Genomic DNA, 25,736 nt, shown 5'->3' on the forward strand with positions numbered 1-25,736 from the left:
ATTAAACATATGTGAATCTTAAAAAAAAAAACCAGGTGAGGCAGTGCAAGGTGGTCAGAGAAGTTCTCGTTGATGAGATGCCCCTGGAGCAGGAACCTAAACCATGCAATTACCTGTGCCATATTGGGGAGCGTGCAGAAGAAATGACCAGAGGGATTGGGCAGGGCCCCGTAGGCCACTGGGCTTTTCCTGATTGAGGTAGAGGCCATTGCAGGGTCGTGACCTTTGAGGAACACGATCTTACACATCTTTGGAAAGGATCACTGTAGCTGCTGTGTCAAGAACAGATTGTGGCAGTCAGGGCTGGGGCAGGAGACCAGTTAGGAGGCTAAGATTAGGTGGTCCCCATGTGAATGCAGGGGAGAGGAGAAGGCATCCCGAGCAGAGTGAACAGCCTATGCAAAGGCACCTTCACGCTTTCCGGTTTTATAGGTACACCGGGGGTAAGGTAGCCGAAAGACAAGACCATAAAGGCCAGCAGAGTCCAAGCTGTAGAGAACCTTAGGGCAGTGGGGAGCCATACCAGGTGCTGAGCAGTGAGCGGCAGGGTCAGAGTAGCATTTTTGGAGGGAGCACTCTGCAGTATGGAGGACAGACCAGAGGGGCAGGACAGAGACCAGTTACACATGTCGTTTCCCCGCCACCACCATCCCAAAGAATCCTCACTCAGACCCTGGTGCAGAGCATGGGGCTCCGTGAGGAGGGGAGAGAAGTCAGGTGACGGGGTGCTATAAAGAAGGTCCACCCGCATCAGACCCGTGGCTGGGTGACCTGCCTCCAGGTGGCAGCAGAGAACCCCCAAGCAGGAGCACAGCCTCTCCCTGACCCTCCCAGCCCCCTGACCTCCTGCGGGGAAGACCTGGGCACATCTCTGCGAATTCACCTGACTGTGTAGTGGCTGCTTTTCTCCTGTCTCTCCAGTTCTTTCTGTCAGGTTGAGAGACAGGGAAGCACAGTTGCCTGGAGACAACCCACCTGAGCGCCAGATTAGACGGGTAGCTGCATTCCTGGCGTTGTGATCCCTAAGGCAGGCTGTATCCTGGGATGAAAGCTATAGACTCTGGTCTCTACCTATTGCATCCCCTGGGGAGATTGTCCCCAGCTCGCAGGGGCCAGGAGCCTCCAGCAAGCCAGCGTCTGCCTACGCTCCCTCACGTGATGGGACCTCTGTGGGCACAGTGCCCGTCGGTTCAGGACACCGTGGACACTTCCGCTGTCAGGAGCTTCCGATCTCATGGGGGCAGCAGGAGGGGCAGTAACCAGCCTGCTCAAAGGCTACTCCCGAACGGCTCGAGTGGCTGGGCTGGCTGGGGTGCACTGTCGTGCTGGAGACCAGGAGGAAGTTAGCCCTGCAGCCTGACCTTGGGGGAGGTGCTGGAGGAGGAGAGAAGATAGCCCAGAGAGACGCAAGGAAATCAGACCCAGCCTGACTGGTCCCGGGGGGTTCTCGTGGGGACCCACAGGGAAGGAAAGCAAACAGGCCTCAGACCACCCTTCCTCCCCTAGCGTCTTTTCTTTCCTTACCTACCTGCACTGTGCCCCCACCACACTGGAAAGCCTCTGAGTCAGGGGGACCTGGTTCAAGTCCCACTTTGTCACCATCCAGCTGTGGGACCCGAGGCAGGTCACTTGATGTCTTGGAGCCTCTCTTTTCTTGTCTTTTAAAGGGTGGCTGTACCCGCCTTCCAGGGTGGTTGTGTTGACATAGTTTATGTATGATGTGTAGCCTGTGATGGGCGTTCATGCGAGGCTCCTTCCCTCCCGACCTGCTCCCAAACCTTCGGTCTACGTCTCCGTCTCTCTTCTTTGCTCTCTTTCTCTCTTCCTATGCTTTCTGCACCCAGGGTAGCCCTGGGCCCTGCCCTGGCTCCTGTTTCCCTCTGTTATCCTCAGCTGCGAAGAGCCAAGACTCGGTGACACTTCATCCTGCTACAGTGGCCTATTCTGGTTTTCCACATCGGAGATTCAGAGCACATGGTTCTAACAAAGGGCTTTTGTTCTGCTTCTGGACGCCAGAGGCTGGGGTGCACTGGCATGCTGGCGAATAACTTCACAACCAGCTTTCTGATCAAGAGCCCTGCTTTGTAGCATTTGCCAGTATCCGTGGTGTCAATACTCCCGCTGTGGCCAGTTTCAAGCTACCGGCAAGGCGTCACCCAATAGAGCTGGGAAGGGGTGCGCAAAATTGCCTCAGGGTGAAGCTGGCCCTTGCACGCCACTCCATTACTGGGTGTGTTTGGACACAGAAATGTGGGATTTCCTGGATATTTCAGTTGTTTATGGAAACAGTAGGAAGAAATACTGTGAATCGGGACTTTCACAAAACCAGGGCCCTGTGGCCACAAATGTCAGGCCGCCCTCCCGTCCCATTCCGTCTGCTGTCCTCAAAGGGCTGTTCCCTTCTCTTCGGAGTCTCTGAACTCAGATGTCCCTTCACATCACCCATATTGTAGGATATCTTCCTTTATTAATCAGGTATGTCTTACTACTCAGCCGGGACCACAGAACTCCAGAGGGCAACGTCCACACCGCATCCCGTGGAAACAGCCTCTCCTGGAGCACCTGCCCACGCCTTTCTCTTCCCGCTGCCACTACCCTGGTCCAAAGCCACCATCGTCTCCTGCCTGACGAACCCGTGCCCTCCCATCTGGTCGCCTGCTTTCTTTCTTGCCAGCCTCTAATCCACGCTCCATGTGGCAGCCAGAATTATCTTTCTAAGGATGTAAATCTGCACTTGTCATTCCCTCTTAAAGGCCTTTAGTGGCTTTCTCCTTGAGGGTTAAAAAAAAAATCCAGACTTCTTACCTGTCTGTTCTGACCCATGCCCAGCTGTGTGTCCTCATATAGGACTGCTCTCCTCGCTCACTGGGCTCAGCCCCCTGGCCTCCTTCCAGGCCCCTTCCGGTCTGAGAGTCTGCCTGCATCATTCTTTCCCCATTCTCTCATGTCTCCTACTCAGGTCCCCTCCTTAGGGAGGTCTTGCTGACCACCCCATGGAATGTGACATCCCCTTTCCCTATCATTCTTGGTCCAGCATCCTAGGTTGTCTCCAGCAATGCAGCTGTCAAAAACCAATACTTATATTATCCTGTATTCTTATGATTATATAGATCTGTTCATGTGTCTGTCTCCCCAACTAGATGAAGTTACTTGAGACTGGGAATCATATCTGTTTCATTCACTTTAGTCCCCCCCAGCACCTAATAGAGTGTCTGGAATATCACTGGTGACTTCATGAATTCACAGATGAGTGATTTTTGGATGGATGGATGGGTGGACGGTGGGTGGATGAAGAATGGCAGAGGGATGAATGGATGGAAGGGAAGATGGACAAAGTGAATGCACTTTCCCACTAGGCCGTCAGCTTCTTCAGGGCAGGTACCATAATCTTGACCAACTCTGAATCCCCAGTGGCTCACACAGTGTCTGCATTGAAGAGGCACTTGATAGATTTTGGTGGTTGGATGAGCAAATTAAGAAAATAATGAATAGATGAGGTGAGATAAGTCCTATAATAGCTTCTTTCTGTCTTTGAAGTGTTCTCCTGACCCACCGTACTCCCCGGGCTCCTGCTCCTTCACGTGTGGGGTGGTGGCTAGAGGTGACATCTGATAAGGTTTTATATCCACAGGGGGTGACCTGACCTCGGTGGACCCCATGGTCCTGGAGCAGTATGTGGTGGTGGCAGACTACCAGAAGCAGGAGAGCTCAGAGATCAGCCTCAGCGTGGGGCAGGTGGTGGACATCATCGAGAAGAACGAGTCAGGTAGAGGAACCAAGCCACCTCCCTCCCTGCCCTACACTGTCACCAAGCCCCTAGGACGGGAGATATTTGGAAACACAGAAACTGCAGTGGCTGACCTGAGCTGGGCAGTTTCCCCTGATCCAGCTGATACCCTCTTAGAAAACTACCTCTGTTTGATCACAGGGCTCAAATACCGCACTTGGTCACAACTCACCAGCATCCTGTTGGATCAGTTGTTACTGAGTTATTCTGAGGGTCGCTTTTCATGAACGTGTCTTCTGGTTTCAAAGCACTTGGAGACATGGAGTCCAGCATTCCACTGGAAATTTGCTTTTGGTTACCATGGGAGTCTTCGTGAAGGCTCCATCAGTTGTAGGCTATGGTGGGATGGACACATCACCTGTCTCCTCAGCCCACCTGTCATCACAAGGACCCCTGGTCATGTACACTGGCCAGGTCTGGGACAGAAGGTGGTATGATCAGACACTTAGCCTGAGTTTCCATCTGAACTCTGCATTTCACACAGTCCAGCTTGCTGCTTCTCTCTGGCCATCCATTCTCTTATATGCAAAATAGAAAAAGCTTCAAGGCACCTGGTTGTGCAGTCGGTTGAGTGTCCGACTCTTGGTTTTGGCTCAGATAACGATCTCGGGGGGGGGTCATAGGATCAAGCCCTGTGTCAGGCTCCGCAATCAGCCCTGAGTCTGCTTGGGACTGTTTCTCCCTCTCCCTCCACCCCTCCACCCCCCTCCCTCAAAAATAAATAAATAAATCTTCCAAAGAAAAAAAACGGGAGGGGGGGGCGCCTGGGTGGCTCAGTCATTAAGCATCTGCCTTCGGCTCAGGTCATGATCCCAGGGTCCTGGGATCGGGCCCCGCATCGGGACTTGCACTGGGCTCCCTGCTCGGCGGGAAGCCTGCTTCTCCCTCTCCCACTCCTCCTGCTTGTTTTCCTGCTCTTGCTGTCTCTCTCTCTCTCTGTCAAATAAATAAATAAAATCTTTAAAAAAATAGAAAATAGAGAAAGCTTTTACTTCAAAGAACTGTTACAAGAATCAAATGAGATGCTACCTAGAGTGTGCCGACACCTAGGCCCGGCACACCGTAGGCACTCAAGAATGTGGGTTTCCTTTCCTCTTGCCTTCCTTAGCCACAAAGCAACCATTGGCACCACTGAAGGCAAAGAGCAAGGAGTAGGGGGATAAGCAGATTCTCTCCAGGAAAAAGTGACATAAACCCACTGGCTTCGTTGTGCCTAAAATGTGACATTGCCTAATAATATCATTAGCAGGCCAATCTCTGTGACACCCCAGTGGCTAGTTATGGGCCAACAAATAGGAAAGACTATGTTTGCAGCAGCATCTGGATCATGTTACCATTAGTCATGAGATCAGCATTACCCAACCAAATTCTTTAATTAATATAGGAACTGCCATCCCCGCATCACAGCTGAAGAAACAAGACTCCAAGTACCGTGCTTACTCACCCAAGATCTCACGACAAGTTACAGAGCTAGAATTCCAAACGGTTCCAGCTGGCTCCAAGGCCATGTGACTCTCTAATTCCTGGGAATGAGTATATGCAGATGATCTAATTATTGGGAATGAGTATATGCAGATCATGGGTGTGGCTAGCATGCCCCGCAGGGACTAAGGAAGGCAGCCCCTACCTGCCCCCCAGCAGCCTGTGTGCCTGAAGTCAGGAAGAACACATTGCCGGGAGAAGAGTAGGAGCTAGGATGGGCTTGCTGAGGAGAAGCCTGGTATGTCCAGAGGCAATGGAGGAAATGGGGCCCGCAGAAGGTCCCATCTTCCAGTGGCCAACAAACTGGCAACATTTATTTTTAATTATATTTTACTGACCCAAGTAATATGTGGACACATTCTTCTTAAAACATTAATGATGAAGTTAAAATCCGTTCTGTCCCCTGGCTTCATTCAACCTTAGCCCGCTTTCCAAACCCCAGATAGACCTTCTATCAGTTTACTATGAATCCTTCTTGATAATTGAATAAACACATACACATATATGTATGTGTGTGTCTTCATGCATATGCATGTATACACGTGTTTGTATGTGGTCTGTGTGTCTACACGTGTGCACATGTGTAGATACAGAACCCTATGCACACACCATATTTTGCCTGTGTTGATATAATTTTGTAGTTTTTTTTAACCCCAGTGGTATCATTCTGTTATATTTTGATCTGCAACCTGCTTTTTAGTCAACATTTAGCTCTTCTTATTCCTTCAACATCTGCATACTATTTGATCTGAATAAACCATGTTTTTCTCTCCCGTGAACAGTATATGCATGCACACTGGTGAGTGTTTCTTTAGGTTAGATATGAGACATAGTGCAGAACAACAGGTACACATATTTTGAATTTTAAGATACTGCCAAATGACCTGCCTCCAGACTGGCCATGGCAATTTACTCTCCCCCTAGCAACAAGGAGGGATTAGGGCAGATGGTTGAGAGCTGAGACTTTGAGGCTAGGACTGCCTAGGACTGAATCCTGGCTCTGGCGCTTTCCTTGTGACCTCTCTCTGAGCCTCGGCTTCCTCATCTGGAGACTGGGGCAGTCACATGCCGCTCCAGGGCTAGTGTGAGGATCCAGCCCATCAGTAGCAGATGTGAAGCGCTGACCCAATCTGGCGCACCTTGCTGTCATTGTTGTTCTATTGTGACAGTTTGCTTAACCCCCACACAAATACCTACAAATAAGAGTTCTTAGGAAGACATATGACATACCTTCTAGTTTCTGGATTTGTCCACCCCATTCACACACACACACACACACACACACACACACACACAGTTCCCAGGCACCAAAACTTGTATTTTGTTTTTTATTTTTTTTTAAGATCTGTTTATTTATTGAGAGAGAGAGTTGGGGGGGGGGAGCAGAGGGAGAGGGAGAGAGAAAATCCCAAGCAGACTCCCTTCCAAGCATGGAGCCCAATGCAGGGCTCGATCCCACGACCCTGAGATCATGTCCTAAGCCAAAACCAAGAATCAGATGCTTAACGGACTGAGCCACCCAGGTGCCCTCCCAAAACTTATATTTTAAAAGGAGTGTCCAGTTGATTAAAGCAGCTGACTTCCACCTCAGGGAGTTCAAAAGCAAAGGCCTCCCTGTAAGACCAGGAAGGCTGCTCAGTAGTCTGCCCCTTCCTTCTCTTCTTTTTTGGGGTGTCCAGGGCTTGGAGCTGTGTGACCTTGGGGAACAAATCCTGTTTTTCTTTTTCCTTTTTTTTTTTTTTAAGATTTATTTATTTTAGAGAGAGCATGCATGTGAGCAGGGGGAGTGGCAGAGGGAGAAAGAAAGAGAGAATCCCAAGCAGACTCCCCACTGAGTGTGGAGCCCAGTGTGGGGCTCCATCCCAGGACCCTGAGATCATAACCCAAGCCAAAACCAAGAGTCGGATGCTCAACCAACTGAGCCACCCAGGTGCCCCCAGATCCTGTTTTTCCATTTATGTTGTGCAGAGCCATTTGGGCCATGTGTTAATTTACCTTTGCCGTTGTGCCCAATTACCACAAACTTGGTGGCTTCAACAACATAATTATCCTACAGTTCCGTAGGTCAGAAGTCCAAAATGGGGCCCACTAGGCTAAAATCAAGGGGTTGGCAAGGCTGAGTTCCCATCTGCAGCTTGTGGAGAGGATCTGCTTCTTTGCCTTTTCCAGTGTCTAGAGGCCACCCCATCCCTTGGCTCACAGTCCCTGCCTCCATCTTCAGAGCCGTGCTGCCCCTTTCTTGTCTCCTCTGCAGCCGCGTCTCCCCCGACTCTTATTCTGCCCTCCCTGTAATTACATGGGGCCCACCCAGATCATCCCAGATAGGCCCCTATTTTAGTTTGGCTGCTTTGCGACCTTAATCCTACCGCCTGCAGCCTGAATTCCTCTGTGCCATGTAATTTACCATATTCACAGGTTCTGAGAGTTAGGACATGGACATCTTTGGCGAGTCATGATTCTGCCCACCACAGGGTACAAGCTCTTTCTCTAAAGAAGGAGGACCTGTGGGTCTGGGTGAGAGGCCTCTCAGGCAGTTATACTGCAGCCAGATTGACCCTGACGTGAGCAAATGCACAATCAGTGTCTCGGCCAAGTCATTAGAACAGTGGCTTCAGCATCAGACAGCCCTGGGTGTACCTAGCAGCTCTTGCCTAAGCCGTGTGAACTTGGACAAGTCTACTCACTTCTTAGAGCCTAGGTTTCCTCATCTGTGCCATGGGGATGATAATGTGAAAATTAGACAAAATAGTGCAAGTAAAATGGTTAGTGCCTTGCATACCTTAGTGCAGATAGCTACGTTCTTTACTCTGGTCATTCAGGACGACCTTTCTGTCCCCTGTCCCAGACTCAGGAGTGGGTTTCTTGTTAGGCAGCCCTGAGCAGTTAACACGGGGAGCTGTGTTCCACAATAAAATGGCGACTTTCTCGCCCTACCCTGAGCGTTGACTTATGTAGTGGCTGAACATGTTACTGTGTTCCGACCCCCCAGACTTCACACCTAACCCAACTAACCTCAGTCTGCTCTCTTTTTCCCAGGTTGGTGGTTCGTCAGCACTGCCGAAGAGCAAGGCTGGGTCCCCGCAACCTGCCTGGAAGGGCAGGACGGTATGCAGGATGAGTTTTCCCTACAGCCCGAAGAAGGTAGGAAGGAGCTGGAGCCTTGCGCTTGCTGGAGAGACCTGTGCTGGTCCCATCACCCATGTAGGGACCTCCTTACCCAGCCCGTCCCTGCTCTTCAGCCTCTGCCCCCAAGTTTCAGTGGCTCGCTGGCTTAGGACATGAAGCCAGGCCGTGGGGTTGGGGCTGACGGCAAGCCTGCCCTTTCTTAGGGGCTTTTGGGAGCCAACTCAGGTGAGCCTGGCCAGAGCTGGGGCCCTAACACCTCCATGGGACCCCAGGAGGGCCCCAGCCTGATCACCGTCAGCACCTCACTATTCTTCCCCTGAACTATTCTGATGGCCAGGATGCTGGGGCTCCTACCAGCTCATTTGCAAGACAACTGAAGCTTTCTATAAACATCTGTGCTTTCTCAATGACTCGAACCGGGCATCAGGATTAGGGCCAGCCCTATCCACTTACCCACACACACTTCCGTTTCTAGGAGAACGTACCCGCCAGGTGTCCCGAAGGGTGGTTCCTGCAAAGCCAGAAATACTACCACCCAACTGACTCCCGATTTCCCCACTAGGAGCATTCCTGAAACCAGAGGACGAGTTCATCTTAGCTAATGAACAGAAGGTTTTGAGAGCCAGACAGACCTGAATGTGAATCAGCTGCACCATTGTGGGCTGAGTAGGGCCAGCGGCTTAACCTGTCCCTACTTAGCCCCCTCCTCTAAAAATGGAAATGATGATGTCTATATCATGGGATTTTTTTTTTTCTTAGTTAAATGAGATTCCATATGCAAAGCATTTGCCAAAGAAGCTGAAACAACAAATAACCAGGAACAGTTAATATATAGCTATGCCTTACCCAGGGTTGAGCATTTGGGGCTTTTAGCTGACTGTTTGGGGGAAAGCACAAAACCACTTTCTGTGCTTATCAGGAAAGAGGGTGAGAAGAAGGGGGATATTTCTGTGCTCAAAGGTTAACAAACAAATGTATATATGGCTTTGCGTTTAGTGTTATGAGGGCCACACCTGTCAGAGTAAAACGTCTGTTGGTTTGCTCAGTTTTGTGGGGCCCTCCAGGCACTAGGGGCTGGGCCAACTAAAAGAATCAACTCAGATTCAGGGGTTGTGATATACTGCATTGAAACTGTAGCTCCCTTTGACAGTTAATGATGAGCATTACGGGCATCCCTCTGTAAGGGATTGATGATTAACCCCATTTTACAGATAAGGAGACAGGCCCAGAGAGGTAGAGACACCTGCCTGGGGTCACACAGCTAGAAGATAGGAGAGAGACCACATTTTCCTAAGTCTGTACATTTTTCTTCCCCCCGACACAAGGGCTTCTCTTAGTGCCTCTTTGTAAGTCACGCTAGGAATAGAATTATGTCCACTTGTGGCCTCTGCACCCAAGTCCAAGGTTAATACCCAAGAACTTGGTCCTTTTAAGACACCTGGGGCTTGGCATAGGCTCCGAAATAATTACTCCTAAATGGGACCACGTGCTTGGTGTCCCCTTTGCCTCCAGACACTGGAAGTGCCTTCTCCTCACCTCTGCCTTCTGCCCTTCACCTCCACATGCTGCCTGTCCAGTTTCGTGGAGGTACTGGTCTTTGCCCCGGCCCGTGGGCCGCCGCCGGACTCTGGGGGACTTGTATGCCATCAGCTGGCGTCAAGGTGCCTACCTTGGGGTTTTCTTCCCTGGTCGGTGTTTGGAGCCGGGTCCTTGCATCTGCATGTACCTTCCTGCTCGGGGACTGCCCTTGCCTGTTGCATGTGAGAAACTGACCTTGTCTGTACCCTGTGCGTGTTGGCATGTAGGTCTGGGCAGTCTTTCTCAGCCTGGGGCTCTAAAGTTTCCCAGGTTAAAAAATAATGCCTGGGGCCTCTCTAATGCTGAGCCAGTGACCTGTTTCTGTCATCAGACACATTATAAGGGAAAGAAAGCCATGTCAGACTGTCCTAAGCAAAAAGGAAAGTGTACTAACTCATCCCTGAAAAGTCTGGGGAAGGACTAACTACAAGCATGGCTGGATCCGGGGGCTTCAAAACGTTGCCGGGACCTGGGACTCACTCTCCCCACCTCTGCTCTGCAGTCTGCCTTGCTGATACTGTTTTCTTGTGACAACAGTTCCAGGTACCTTTCAGGGTTTCAGGGATACCCACCCAAGGAAGTGCTTCTTCAACACAAGGCCTAGGACTGGGGCTGACTGACCTGCCTGGGTCACATGCTGTCCCTGAACCCATCACAGTGGCCAGGGGAATATAGCACTTTGGCCAGGGCAGGGTCATGTGTGCTCCCCCTCCCCCAGGCAGTGGTGAGGTCGACCTTACCCAGACTGTGTGGACAGAGGCTGGTAGCACCAGCAGAGGAAGAGCAGACAGATGCAAAGCAGGCTGGGTCAGCAGGCACCTGCCAGCAGTCTGCATGGTCTCCCACCTTGAGCTTTGTTAAGGATCGCTGAGTGTTTCATGGAGCCCAGGGAGACTGTCCGGATGCCAGAGCCTCTCCCTGTGTAATTCAGCTGAAGGATCGGGCCCCACGGGAGTCCAGGGCCCACAGGACTGCCTATATTTAGTCTAGGACCCAGGCAGCACCCCTTCCCCCCCAACCAAATAGAACTGCTGTGCATCTGCGGGCTTGAATGACTCCCCTGCACCCTCACAGCTCCCACACCCCACACTGCAGCCACCATGAGTGAGGGTCACAGCTCTGCTGTACATGGGATCTGTGTAACTCGAGTCAGCTCAGCCCCCACAGAGCAGGTCAGTGGGCTAGATCAATCAATAAATAAACTCCCCGTGTGTCTGCCGCCTCCCTCGACACCAGTTGGACAGGCCACAGGCAGCCTGTGGTGTTTTCCCAAAGAGAGACCTGCCGTCAACACCCACAGCCCACAGCTGGCTCAGTCACTCCCTGGGGGCTGGAATGTAACCAAAACAGGAAAGCCCTTTCCTCTCCTTGCCCGTGTCTGCTGGGACACGCATCCGTTCTGTCTCAGCAGTGACTGCTGACAGGGTGGAGCACAGAAGCTCTTCTCTCGTTCTCGCGAGGACCCTGCCGGAGTGTGACAATGAGCAGTCTCCCAGCAGAGCCTGAGCAGCAGTCCCGTGGCTTGGAGGGGAAAGAGTGGGGAACCACAGAGAGTGAGGTGGAAGGCACCCCAGTTACGTTAATGAAAATTGAAGCAGGCAGTGATTTTACCATGTGTGTATATGTATATATGTGTGTGTGTTTATATATAAAATCATGATGTGCACCCTTAGAACTGAGACAGTGTTAAATGTCAATTACACCTCAATAAAAAAAAAACCCGAAACATTCAAAATAAAATTGAAGCTTCAGGCATGGTTGGATCCAGGGGCTTGAAAATAATTAACGAAAAACCAAGATCAGTTATCAGCTAGGTAACAAAAATTGCTTTAAAAATTAAAAAAAAAAGGAAAGATGGGGCGCCTGGGTGGCTCAGTCGGCTAAGAGTCTGCCTTCGGCTCAGGTCATGATCCTGGAGTGCTGGGATGAAGCCCCATGTCAGGCTCCCTGCTCAGCGGGGAGTCTGCTTCTCCCTCCCCCTGCTCATTCTCTCTCTCTCTCTTTCTTACTCTCTCTCAAATAAATTAATAAAATCTTTTAAAAATTTTTAAAAAGAAAGAAAGTTACTTGCTGTCACCCCCTTGATAGTGATTTCAGCCTGAAACTATCTGCTGCCAAAAATCCAGCTCATCCCTGACCCCTCCACCAGCAGGAGCTGTGGAAGAGCCACAGAAGAGTTAACCCCCTCTGGCATGAGCAAGGTGGCTCTCACCAGGTCCTCCATTTTACTAAACATTGACTAATTAACTAAACAGTTACACAGTATTCCTGGTGCCATGCCCAGTGCTAGAGACAGAGGAATGAATGAGACAGACAAAAATCCCTACCTTCATGGCATTTATATTCTAGCAAGGAACACAGACACAAAATGCAATAAATAAGTAAATCATATGCTGTGTTAGAAGGCAATTCCTGGTATGGGGGAGAAATAAACCTAGGTAAGGGGGTTGAGGATGCCATGGGTCTGAATACTGCATAAAGCAAGGTCCAGGAAGGTGACCTTGAAGCACAGCTTTGAGGAAGGTGAGGATGAATGCGTGACACTGAGGGATTTCAGAAGGATTGGGACCTGACCTTTGTCCTGCATCCTGTTCATGCTTGCCCGGGGTCATCCAGACCCAAATGAGGGTCTAGAGGGTCCCCAGAAATTTCTGGAGGAAATCCTTCCCTCTGATGGGCAAGGCATCTCTTGGATCATAGCCTTGGCCATCAGCATCTCAGGACTCTCACGGTCCTTGACTTAACCCAGCATCCCTTTGTTCCCACAGAGGAGAAGTACACAGTCATCTACCCGTATACAGCTCGCGACCAGGATGAAATGAATCTAGAGAGAGGGGCCGTGGTGGAGGTCATCCAGAAAAACCTGGAAGGCTGGTGGAAGATCAGGTACCTGCTGCAGCTGGGTGGGTTTCAGGTCACACGGTCTCTGGGTACCCAGAGGTCTGTATGTGATTGCAGATGGATGGGGTAAGGTTTTCACCTGAGCCATAAAAGGATGCTTCTCCTCAGTGCCCTTTGGCCTCGCTGCCTATCCAGATCCTTCTCTAAAATTCCATAATAAGCAAAACCTCCAAACACATAGATGGCAGTAACCCCGTTGAGCAAGACTGGTTTCTACCTCCACGTGTTTCTCATAAGGAGAAGCTGTGCTGCCCTATGTGGACGATTTCCCACCCCAGCCCTACTCTGAGACCAGTACGATGCATAACACCACAGGGACTGTAACTCATCCTCGAGCTGATCATGTGTCCTCATCTCAGAATCCAATAGTAAAAGCAGGAGACTGGCTTTCAAGCTCTCTGTCACAGCTCTTTTACCCACGTGAAGAATCAGCACCCCATGATTATGTAGGGTGACCAACTCATTCTGGCCTGCCTGGCACTTTCCCAATTTTGGTAATGAAAGTCCTGGGCACCCCTCCTTGGTCACCTTAGTAGGCGGCTGTGGCCACAAGAAATTAGGGCAAGGAAAGAAGTCTGAGGTCCCTGGGACCTGGTTGTCTGTGCAGCGATGTGAGGCAGGGCATTAGGGCCACTCATAGGGGGCCAAGCCTGTGGCACTTCGTTCATTCACTCAACACACACACACCAAGAATGTGTTCCGGGCCAAGCCCTATTCTGGGAGTTGGGGAGTCGACAATGAGAAAGACACAGTCGTTCACAGCAGAGGCACAGAAATCAGGCTCAGTTACGGGGCAGGGTGGTCATGTGTGGGGATCTGGAGCACAGAAGAGGGGCTCCTCAGCCCAGGGGTCAGGAAGGCTTCCTGAGAGGGGCTGCTGAGGAACTGAGGTTTGAAGCAGGAGTGGTTTCACCGGGTCCCTCGTGAGGTTGCGGTACGATGTCAGTGAGGCGTGCCATCATCTGAAGGTTCAGCTGAAGCTGGAAAGAGACAGAGCACGGATTTAAACTAGAACCTTTCTCACCCAGAGCCACTCACTTCTGTGTGTGTTGCTGTGCTTACGGCTTTGCGACCTCAGACAGTCAGCTGTTTGGTACTGACAGGGGCCTGGGTCGGATGTGGCGTGACGTTTTTCAGCGAGGACAAGATGTACTTCCTCTCAGAGGGTATTTTAAGATTGAAAGACATCAAATTCTGCAGATTTCTCTCTCCTAGAAATTGGCTTCCAGTTATAAAGGACCTTTTTGTCATCGAAACACAGTGCCATTTAGTTCTTAAAGTGATTCCTGACAAGAGATTTGGCCTTGCCATATGTCATCTCTAGTCATTTAGGTCTATTTAACTGTCCCCAAAGGCGTGGGCACGCACCTGTTTTGTGGGTCAGACCAGTGGCATGCTTGTAAATAGTTAACATCCAGTTCTCCAAGGGAATGCTGCCCTTGAGTTGTGGTGTTTGCCAATTTCTATAGGTGTAAATACTCCCATCAGGTGATTTCAGGCCATCCGTGCAATGTCTGTAACTGTGGGGTTTGGAAGAGATGGACACAGTTGACTGTCCCGAGCTGGTGCGAGTGGACTCCAGCACTCCTCTGGTCCAGATTGACCCCTCCAGCCATGCTGTTAAACTGAGCTCCGTTGTGCAGAGAATTAAGTGATCATCTCACTCATTGAGTTCCTTTGGAATTCAGTGAGCTGTCTGTCAGGGTTTCGGTCTCTGTGCAGTTCAGGGACCGCCAGCTGATTCTTAGCAAGCCCTGCAACCAGACCCTGACTGGCTTCGTTCCCCTCTGAAGGGAACACGTTTAATCTACTTGTTAACCCATGTGACCGGAGCCCGCCCTGCCCGTGCCAGGCTTTGTGCCAGAAGCTGGGGCTGCTGGGAAGAGGTAGCCACACGCAGAGGTTAGGAGCAGAGACTAGGTCTGAATCCATTTCTGCCGCCTCTCAGGGTTGGATGGATGAAATATGTCCACAGCTATAAAGTGGTTGGAACAGACTGGCACACAGGAGGTGCCCACTAAGTGCCAGTTATCATTGTCATCATTGTCATTGCTGCAGTGACAGTAACAGAACAGCGAGCGTAGCAGGTGCTTTATGGCTGCTCGCCTTTGCCAGGCCCGTGGGCAGATTGTCCATTTGTCCTTTTATTTCTTCGTTCCGTTCACTGGCCCCGAGGCTCTCGCCACACAGAGATCGATCAAGTACCATCTCTGCCCCAGGCGTGTGTGTTCATACTGGGGAGACAGAACCACGTAGCCAAGTGTCGCCGTGTGTCATAGGTGCTGGGGTGGTGGTGTGTGCGGGAGGCAGGGCAGCACTGTGGAGGGAGGGCTTCGTTCCTGTGAGGTTCAGGAAAGGCTTGAGAAAGGAAATGACATTAAGCAGAGCTGGGAAAGAAGAGCAGGGAGGAGAGTGGGAAGGGGCTTTCCTGACACAGGGTTTCCAAGAGCGGAGGCTGGGGAAGTGAAAGATGGTGGTGCATTTGGGAGACTACAAGCCTTATAGGGTGGGAAGGACATGGAGGTTGCTGTGAGAGATGAGGCTGGGAGGCCGGCAGAGGCCAGGTTGGAAAGGCCTTGAATGCCAAGCTGAGGGCAGCAAGGGGTGTGCCAGCTTCTGGCCCATCGCTTCTGCCATCTGGGACGTGAAGCCCAGCTTCTTCCCAGGGGCCTGACCGAGCAGCCTCCCCAGCATCCTTTCTCCTCCCAGGTACCAGGGCCGAGAGGGCTGGGCCCCAGCCTCCTACCTGAAGAAGAACAGTGGGGAGCCCTTACCCCCGAAGCTGGGCCCTGGCTCCTCAGCCCACACCGGCGTCCCCGACCTGGACGGAGTTTCCCGGCAGCAGAGCTCGGTGGGCCGGGATAGGGAGCTGCTCAACAACCAGAGGGACGGCCGATTTGAAGGCCGCCCGGTGCCTGACAGCGACATCAAGCAGAGTGAGTGATCACCCCCTGCCCCTGCAACCCCACCAAGCTCGTGCTTGGGGGGCTGCGTGCCTACTACGTGCCAGGCTCCATGCTCAGAGCTCCTCACATGTTGTCCCTCATCCTCACAACAGCCCTGCTGCCCCACATCCTGTAGACAGGAAATCCTAGGTAGCTTAATCTACACCATGGTTTTTCCACCATCTCATGGTGATCGAGAGAGCTACTGTTTCTCAAGTCCTACTGTGTGTCGGGAATCTTATAATTCGTCTCATTGGCTCCTTGTAATGACTTTTGAGGGACTAAATTACTTTTGTTTTACAGATTAGGACCCAGAGACATTAGGTGGGTTGTCCCAGGGCCACCCAGCTAGTAAACGGTGGGGCTGGGACTTGAACCCAGGCCCTCGTGACTCCAGTGCCTGTGCCCTCTCTGCATGGCCTCACTTCTGAGCCAGAAGAAGTTGACCTTGTGTTGATTTACTCTAACCACAGTTCTTCACCCGTCTTCCTTTCCATAGCCTCCCATGTATATGTTTCTGTTTAATGTTCCCAACACACCTAAGAGTAGGCCTCCTTATTATTGTCTGTGACCTGCACAGGACCCCAGCCTCAGGCATGTAGCCCTGTCCTGGTTGGTTGTGCTGGGGGCAGGGGGGGGTGCCAACTGCTGGGAAAGTCCCCTGCCTTCCCCCTGGCTAGGCTTCTGCTAGGCTTCTCCAGCTATTTACAGTGGCTCAGAAAACTGCTAGAAGTCAGTGAATTCTTGAAACTCAAGAATTTCTTAGTCCTCTGCTCAGCTGATTTCTCAGAAGAAAACACTGACATGCCATGGTGGGGGGAGTTCTGGCCAGCCCCTGCTTTCTGTGGTTCTCTCATGGACAAGAGCCCAGGGGGATTCCCATTAACACTAGAGCAAATGAGACTCTGAAACCCCACATCTTCGTGAGGATATAGGTTCAGATGCTCAAGCAAAGATTCTCCCCCTCCCCCTTCCGCACACACACACCCAATAACAGGGGCTCAAATAATTTAGGTGTTTGTTTCTTTCTCACAAAGTGGTCCAGCTCCATGTCCAGGGCTGCTATGGAAGCTCCATGAGTCAAGAGTCTTGTTACATGCTGTCTATCTTGTGTTGCCCTCATCTTTCTAGTCCAAGATGGTGCCCCACTCGTCCAGCCAATGAAAAAGGCAGGGGGAAGGAGAGGTACACACTTTGCCCTCTGTCACATCCCACTGGCCAGAACTGAGTCACAGGGCAATACCTAGCTGCAAGGGAGTCTGAGAACTGCAGCCTTTTTGTAGCAGCTAAGTGTCTGGCTAAAACTCTGTTGCTATTGAATTCTAACAGAAGACAGAGGAGATGGGTATTTGAGAGATTAGCAGTCCTCTCCACGTCCCAGCTGCTAAACTAGCCGTCTGTGTGGACTCGTGCTGAGCCAGCTCATGGGGTGACACATGCTCTGCCTTGAGCCAGGAGCCTGGACCACTGCTGTCATCCTCTTGACGCTGAGACCCTGAGCGAAGGCAGCCCAATTCCAGAGCAAAAAGCCCCGGTGTCCTCAGTCTGTTTAATATTGCACGCCCTCCAGGTGCCAAGCGCCTGGTACGTACTGTTGACTTTCATCTCTGCGCTGCCCCTGGGGGGCCAGCATTATCCCCCTTCTACAGATGGGGCCTGTGGGTCAGAGTCAGATGACTGGTGGCAAGCCAGCCCCCGGGTTATACTGAAGCCTGCGCTTTTCGGCCTCCGTGGAAAGCTTCTCATGGCTCGGCGCATGGGCAGTCCCGAGGGTCCTGAGCCAAGTCTGAGCAGCCCCTTCCCGGTCAGGCTGTTCCTTCCCACGAGAAGGGTCTCAGGGGCTCACTAATACCAGCCCGGAGCGTGATGCCTGATCCTCTGCAGGACAGAACGGGTCTTTCCTGGTGTCTCCCTCAGGACTGCATCTGTAGAATTCTGCACCTGTGTGCAATAAGATCTCATCTCTCTACAGGATCACCCAAGATGAGGCAGAGACCACCTCCTCGCCGGGATATGACCATAGTAAGTGGACCATTGCTGCCGGGAAGCCAGCCCTTGACCTGAAACGGGCCCCTCACAACCACCATGCTCTTTCCAGAGATGCTCTCTTGCCTCTCCACACAGCTGCCTCATGAAGCAGGCTGTACAAGCACTGGTCCCAGCCCCAGGGGAAAGGCTAGGGTCCCAGGGCGGGGGAAGCAAGTTACCTATCTATGGCTTTGGGACAGTTAGGTCTCAGACGTGCTCTCTGCTTCCTGAGCTCACCATTTATTAAGCATCAGTTGGGTGCCCTGCAATGTACTGGGTGGGTGCTTCAAGACATTAACTTATTGAATGCTTATAGTGACCCACCAGGTAAATCCCCATTCTACAGAAGACAAAACTGAGGTTCCAGAAGGAAAGTGATTTGCCCAAAGGCGCACAGCACACATAAGCAGTATTTCCAACCCTGGAAATGGGTTGGACCAGGATGGGTCTGACCTGCAAATCTGTGTTCTTTCCACAACCCTCGCTGCCTCTTGAGTTCAGAGACTATTGTCCCGCCTCAGATTTTCATGATTGTCAGTAAATGTCCCATGTTTCTCCTCGCTCCGTAGGTGGTGGGCCAGTGACCCATCTAGGAGATGATGATCTGAGTGGTCCTCTGTGTTTTGTCCCTTAGAATCCAAATGGGTCCAGCAGCACCCTTCAAGGGTGATTGTGTGCCCCAGTCCCTTAGTGCCTCCCCCCTTCAGCCAATGGTAACGGATTTACCCTGGACTTAGCACTGTGTTTAATTGTGCCAGCCTCGTGGTCTCAACCTGCCCAAGCCTCCCATTCCACCCCAGGTGGAGGAAGAGTATTACACCATTGCTGAATTCCAGACAACCATCCCTGATGGCATCAGCTTCCAGGCAGGTCTGAAGGTCGAGGTGAGTGGACCTGGTATCCCTTTGACTACTTGTGACTCTTCAGCTGTGGCACCACCTCCTGCTTCTCTCGTTTCTCTCTTCTCACCTCCTACTTCTTCCTTCCTTCCTTCCTTCCTTCCTTCCTTCCTTCCTTGCTTCCTTCTTTGCTTCCTTCTTTCCTTCCATTCTTTATGACAGCTTTACTGAGGTATAATTCACACTATACAATTTGCTGGGTTTAAATTATACAATCCAATGGTTTCTGGCATATTTACGGAGTTGTGCAGCCATCACCACATTCAGTGTTAGAACATTTTCATCGCCCAAAAAAGAAACCCTGTACACATTTACTGTCACTCCCTGTTTCCCCTCAGTCCCTCCCCGCCCCCTGCCCCTAGCCCTAGGCAACCACTAATCTGCCTTCTCTCTATATAGCTTTGCCTGTTGTGGACATTTCATATAAGTGGAATCATACACCGTGGGATCTTTTGTGACTGCCTCGTATTCTGTTTTTATCACCACCTACTTCCCTTCTTGCTTCTCTCTCTCCTTTTCTTCCCACTCCTTTGCTAGTCTGCTCCATTCCTGCACAAAGGCCAGCACAAATCCTTTCTCGCCTTCCATTTCTTTTCTTTCCTCATGGAGTTAGAGGCTCCTGCCCGTGTTTCCTGGAGAGCCTGCAAGTAAGGGTGGAGCACTAACTGCCAGGCACTGAACTGAGCACTTCACCTACAGCCTCTCTCTTAATCTTTTACTCTTGCGAGGCAGGACCATTAACAATCCCCATTTTTCAGATGAGGAAGCTTTGGCTCAGGAAGAAAGGTGCTGTCCAGAATCACACAGCTAAAACGTGGCAGAGCCGTTTGAACCCATGTCTGTCTCCAGATTTGAACCAGGAGTGTTAACATCCTATTGTTATTGATCTCCTGGACATTTGGGAACTCCAGGAGGGTAGAGACCATATCTGTTTTTCTACTCTTGTGTCCTTACAGCTAGCACGGTGCTTGGAGGAAATATTGTTGAACTGATGAAAATTTGTCTGCCCACTAGCCTCCTGCTTAACACTCAGAAGGCGAGCAAGTGTCTTCTTCGTTCTTGCCCAGAGCCCTAGCATCGGGGCTGGTCCACAGTAGGTGCTCAGTAAACCGTTGCTGTAGGAATGAATGTTGGGGTGATTGAAGGAAATAAGGAGTAAATGGATGACTGTTATCAGCGCATAAGTGTGGTATGCCCTGAGGGTCTTTAATCACTCTCTAAGAGATCTGCAAAGCACCCACTGTTTTCCCTCCAGCCCTGACACCTCCTGCCTCTCTCTCTTGCCCATCATGCCCTCTTTCCCATCGTGCCCTGGGCCGGCTGCCCAGTCAGCTCAGCAGAAGGTAGTTTCCTAAAGGTGTATCCTGGGCCTCAGCACCATTGATTCTGCCCTGGCCTCTCCAGAAGCTTGTCCTCAAGCCAAGTGTCTTTCAAACCATTGAAGGAGGGCTGTCTGCAGGGACATTTAAAGAGCTTGAGCTAAAGTCTCTCAAACTAATTTTTATAAAATGTAAATCCCGATCTATGTAGATAGACTGAGGGGAAAGCAGAAATACCCACAAAGTTCTAAAAGGGTGTTTCTCCTGCCCTTTCTTTTTTCCATCCTGACCCTCCCAACTTCAAATCTACACAGAGAACTCACAAGGCATCTTGCTTGTGCTACAACATCATTCTATGCCCAGGTCCCCCATTTTGCTGCCGTAAAACTTATACGTCCAAGTCTCACATGAAACATGTGACTTCTCCTTAATATCTTTTCACCTCTAAGACCTTCCTCCAAACAAAGTCTGTTCCCGTTGCTTTTCTGCGATCCCCACTGGTCAAGCTGGCCCTTCCCCAGCTCTTTTACTGTCTCTACCAGGAATGACCTTGCTTTAACCCAGCTCCTAGCGCTCCACCTGCCTTCCCATAGAAGGCACTCAAGGTCATTTTTTGAATTGAACTTGGCATCTCAAAATCCAACTTATTCTTCAAATCCGTGCTTCTTCTGTGAAGCCTCCCCTGATTCACATTGGTTTCCCTGCCCTGCCCTGTTATGGCTTCTCTGGGGCCATATATCTCAGTCTTTAGTTGAAGACAGTCCCTCACTTCTGTACATGCTTGCTTGCTTTTTCTTTCTTTCTTTCTTTCTTTCTTTCTTTTTCTTTTTTTTAAGATTTTATTTATTTGAGAGAGAGAGAGGAAGAAAGCACAAATAGAGGGGAGGGGCAGAGGGAGAGGGAGAAGCAGGCTCCGGGCGGAGCAAGGAGCCCCATGTGGGGCTCGATCCCAGGACCCCGGGATCATGACCTGAGCCGAAGGCAGACGCTTAATGACTGAGCCCCCCAGGCGCCCCCTGTACGTGCTTTCTTGACATCATAAGAAGTGAGTGTGGTTTTCCCCTCCTTCTTCAGTGATGTTTTGGGTTTTGTCTTCCAAATTGAAAGTCCTCTTCCCTTGGCACTTTGAACAGAGTGCTCTGTTCTCTTCTCACGTCTGGTGCTACTGGTCAGAAGCTACTACCTACCTAATGCTTGTTGTCTTGTTCGGTATCTGTCCTTTCTCCTGTTTTCTCAGGAGTTCCTCACTATCTTTAATAGGATGGAATTTCAGTAAAGTGTGTCTCTTTCTATCCCGCTCAGCACGTGGTGGGCCTCTTTGATCTAGACCTCAGGAGATCTTCCCAGAGTTGTGTCCCGTCGCTCTCTTTATTCTTTCCTCCCGGGGGCAGTTATGATTACACAGCTGTGCGACCTCCTGGCCCTACTCTCCACGTCTCTTAACTTTTCTTTCGCATTCTCCATCTTCGTGCCTTTGTGCTGCATTCCTGGAGCATTCTGCCTCACCTTCTAGCTCATTCATCGGCTCTTTAACAGTTCGGTTCGTCACTGATTTTACCTCAGCAATCGTAGTTTCCATGTCCGAGAGCTCTTACCAATTCCTCTTCCGGGTCGCCTGTTCTTGTTTCAGCATAGCCTGTTCTTTTATGAATGCGACGCCCTTCCATACCTCTCTAAGGGTACTAAGTATGTTGAATTTAAGGTCCTATTATTATGGTCCATTACCTCTTTTCTCAGTTGTACGTCCTTTGCCGCAGCGTGGGTGTTTATTTAAGTTCTTCTCATGGCGTTAGTACCCACCTTGGGCTGCGCAAGACGAGGCAGCAGTCAGGCGGCCCAGCTGGGGCATGTACACAAGGGGCTGGACACCTGCCAGGGGTTTCAGTGCCAGGTGGGGGGCTTCTGAGCCAGCCACTGAATGGTGCTGGGCGTCTCTGATCCAAGCTCCCACATTCACTGCATGCACTTGTGAGCAATCACCATTTTTCTTCTGCCTGCCCTATAAGAATGGGATAAGGGACATGAGAGGTCACCCAGCCTGGCTGCCTCTGCCATGGTATGTCAGTTCACTCCCTGTCACTTGCTCCTGCACCTCCCTATACCCAAGTTCCACCACCTTGAAGTCTGGGGGACCTCAGCCCTCCTCCACCTTTTGTAGCAGGTACCCCTGCAGCGGTCCTGGGCCACATAGCCTCCCTCTGCTGCTTCCGTCCATCTGTGAGTGCTCACAAGTCCTGGTCCACTAACATACCCCACCCCACCTCCTCCTTCTGAGCTGGGCTTTGTATTCATTTACTTCCCTGGATTTGTTGGATAAAAGGGAAGCTGCTATTCACTCCATCTCTCACGTTGAAACCAGAAGTCCAACTTGCATAGTATAAGGGTTTACTTTTTTTTTTCCTCAGAGCACTGAAAAACATGATAAAACTACCTTGTCCTTTAAGCATTTTGTACAAACACACACTGTTGTTCCAAGCATGCTGGCAATTTGAACATATGCCGATAGGCACCACCACTCCCTGGCTCAGAATGTTCTGAAATCAGCCAAGGGCAGCTCAGGATGTCGTGGACAATGCGCTGAAGCGGAGGGCTGAGTCTGCATGCAGCAGGGAGTTCATGGGTCCTTGGGGCTTTCTGGGGGTGTTGGGAGTCTCCCTCCTGGCCCCACCCCCATTTCAACTAGAATCAATCCCCTTTTTTCTTTTTTTTTTTTAAAGATTTTATTTATTTATTTGAGAGAGAGAGAATGAGAGACAGAGAGCACGAGAGGGAAGAGGGTCAGAGGGAGAAGCAGACCCCGCGCTGAGCAGGGAGCCCGATGTGGGACTCGATCCCGGGACTCCAGGATCATGATCTGAGCCGAAGGCAGTCGCTTAACCAACTGAGCCACCCAGGCGCCCCCCCCTTTTTTATTTCTGACTTTATCTTATCTCTCTTTGCTAAAGCTAATCCAATAAAAAAGCTCACATACCCAGCGTTCTTTTAACTGGAACCTTGAAACTTCTTTGCTGATTGTTCCATGATGTCAGCCTATGGCTCTGCCGGTGGTAGCTTGAGGGACCCAAGTGGGACGTAGTTGCCACCAAAATTGTTGGCTTTACCAGGGCACCTGGGTGGCTCAGTCGGTTAAGCAGCTGCTTTCGGCTCAGGCCATGATCCCAGGGTCCTGGGATCGAGCCCTGCATCGGTCTTGATCCCAGGGTCCTGGGATCGAGCCCTGCATCGGTCTTTCTTGCTCAGCAGAGAGCTTGCTTCTCCCTCTCCCTCTGCCTGCCTGCCGCTCCCCCCTGCTTATGCTCTCTCTCTCACTATCTCTGTCTGTGTGTCAGATAAATAAAAATAAATAAAATCTTTAAAAAATAATAAAAATAAAGATTTTGGCTTTACCAAGTATTCTCTCATGAGCAATTCTGTACTTGCTAAATTTTCCTTTTTTCCACTTTTGATTCCTGGTTCATTTCAGTGTCATCATAACCTTCAGAGTTCATTAATGGGGCCACTGTGGTCTCGCAGTGGAGCTACTGGGAGCATCTTAGTTCCCTACCTGGTCTATGTATGGTCAAGACATGTGTTGATGATAACGATGATGATGCTGGTATAGATACCCTGTGTGCCAGGTACCGTACCTACTTGAGAAACTAGTATTCACAGAAGTCCCAAGAGGTTGATATCTTTAGCCCATTTTACAGATGTACCTGAGACAAAGCCCATTGCCAAGGGTTCTATAGCTAGTAAGCTGTGGAGCTGGAATTTGAACCCAGGTCTCTGTGGTTTTAAAGCCCAGGCTCTTTTCCTTCCCCTCCATTCTTATGATTGGGCATTTGCTTTTATTCATAATAGTTCTTGGCTTCTCTCTAGTAAATGAAAATGCCCATAAATCGTGATCAAGAACACAAATGTTGGGGCGCCTGGGTGGCTTAGTCATTAAGTGTCTGCCTTCGGCTTGGGTCATGATCCCAGGGTGCTGGGATCGAGCCCCGCATCGGGCTCCCTGCTCTGCGGGAAGTCTGCTTCTCCCTCTCCCACTCCCCCTGCTTGTGTTCCCTCTCTCGCTGTGTCTCTCTCTGTCAAATAAATAAATAAAATCTTAAAAAAAAAAAAAAACACAAATGTTTGTTTAGAGCTTCTGCCGTAGTATTTGCATACAGTGTAAGTTTAGCAAATCCCCATTCATATATTTCCCTGTGATTATTGTCCTATTTTCATTTTCTCACATACCCAGAGTTGAACTTGTGGCTCTGCCAACAGTAACTTACATGCCCAGAATCACATTGTTACCAGAGCTACCGAGTGTGGGGTGACGTCACATAAAGGGCTTGCATTTATCAGTACCCTTTCTGGGAAACCAGTGGGACACATTAAGCATACACCTGTCACATGCATCCTGCCTTGTCAGTGATCCGCCCTGTAATTTAATAATAGGGAACATTTACCTTTCAGCATGTATCAAGGGCTGTTGTCTGCATTAGCTTATGTGGTCATCGTGAAAATCCAGCAAGTGGGTGTTACTGTTCTCACCAGCCTCCCCATCTCGGGCTGTGGAATCTCAGGCACGCGTTTTATGCAGGGCCATGCAGGCAACAAAAGGTGGAGCCAGGACTAGAACCCAGGTTGCAGGCCCCAGAGCTCAGCCTCTGCTTCCTGCACCGGGTCTGTGGCTGCCACTCCTCTCAGGCTGGGCTGGGCGGGGCGGAGGGGGGCAGTGGCAGGACCTCACCCGAGGCCCCCTTCGCCCCCTGCACTTCCCCACCTCAAGCACGGCTCCTCCCCCGGCAGGTCCCCTTGCCCGGGCATGGTCGAGGAGTGGTAAAGGCCTTTGACCCCCACCTCCACCGTTAACCTTCCACATGACCCTCTACCAGTTCCTCAGTTGTCCTGAGGCTCAGTTCTGCATCTGGAAAATGGGATGATAATCCCCATCTCATAAGGCGGTTGCAAGCCTTCATCAGACCTCGTAGGCATGGGGCCCACAGGGAATCGCGGTGTATTTGCTCCAGCTGCCGTGACAAAATGGCGTTGGCTGGGCGGTTTAAACAACAGATTTATTTCCTCACAGTTTTGGAGGCTGGAAGTCCAAGGTCAAAGTGGCGGCAGGTTTGTTTTCTTGAGAGGCCTCTGGCCTTGGCTTAGAGGCAGCTGCCTTCTTGCTGTGTTCACACGTGGTCATCCCTCATTCTGAATGTTCTCTGGGTCCTAATCTCCTCTTAAGAGCACACCAGTCATGTTAGCTCAGGGCCCACCCAGATGACCTCATTTTGATTTAATTACCTCTGGAAAGGTTCTTTCTCCACATACAGTCACATTCTAAGATACGGGAGTTAGGGCTTCAACATATGAATTTGAAGGGGACATAGTTCAGCCCGTAACATGTGACAGACACACCTTTCAGGCAACTCAGCTGTACAGTACTGAACAAAGAGGAGACGGGAAACATGAGACCTTAAATTTCGTGGGTGACTCCGCCCACTGTTCCATTCAGTGGGTGTATATCCCAGAGGGAGAAGGAGATAAGATGAAAGTTCCTTTTGCCCTCATCAACAGGGATTCCCCTCTATCTAAACACGAGCTGAATGTGATTCCCGTGTTTAAGGGTATGCATTTTTGGTACTGTGTGGCCTCTAAACACCAGCCAACTGCGTCATCTGGTGCTCAACGGAAAGAGCCGCGATCA

At 50.7% G+C, this 25,736-nt stretch overlaps 1 protein-coding gene across 2 annotated transcripts in view; it reads left to right on the plus strand.

Moving 5' to 3' along the window:
* Positions 1-25,736, plus strand: part of SH3PXD2B (SH3 and PX domains 2B) — a 97,434-nt gene that overhangs the window by 68,364 nt on the left and 3,334 nt on the right. The window contains exons 7-13 of one of the 2 annotated variants that reach the window (XM_088023674.1): positions 3,632-3,766; positions 8,306-8,410; positions 9,973-10,056; positions 12,742-12,859; positions 15,584-15,810; positions 17,792-17,841; positions 18,606-18,731. In XM_088023674.1, the coding sequence (XP_087879800.1) occupies positions 3,632-3,766; positions 8,306-8,410; positions 9,973-10,056; positions 12,742-12,859; positions 15,584-15,810; positions 17,792-17,841; positions 18,606-18,731 (845 nt within the window). The remainder of the gene's footprint in view (positions 1-3,631; positions 3,767-8,305; positions 8,411-9,972; positions 10,057-12,741; positions 12,860-15,583; positions 15,811-17,791; positions 17,842-18,605; positions 18,732-25,736) is intronic. The other variant, XM_028102758.2, reaches the window with a different exon arrangement.

This window comes from Eumetopias jubatus, unplaced genomic scaffold (genome assembly GCF_037043125.1).
Source record: "Eumetopias jubatus isolate StellerSeaLion01/CBP00866 unplaced genomic scaffold, mEumJub1_p1.0 scaffold_5, whole genome shotgun sequence".
Classification (NCBI taxonomy): domain Eukaryota; kingdom Metazoa; phylum Chordata; class Mammalia; order Carnivora; family Otariidae; genus Eumetopias; species Eumetopias jubatus.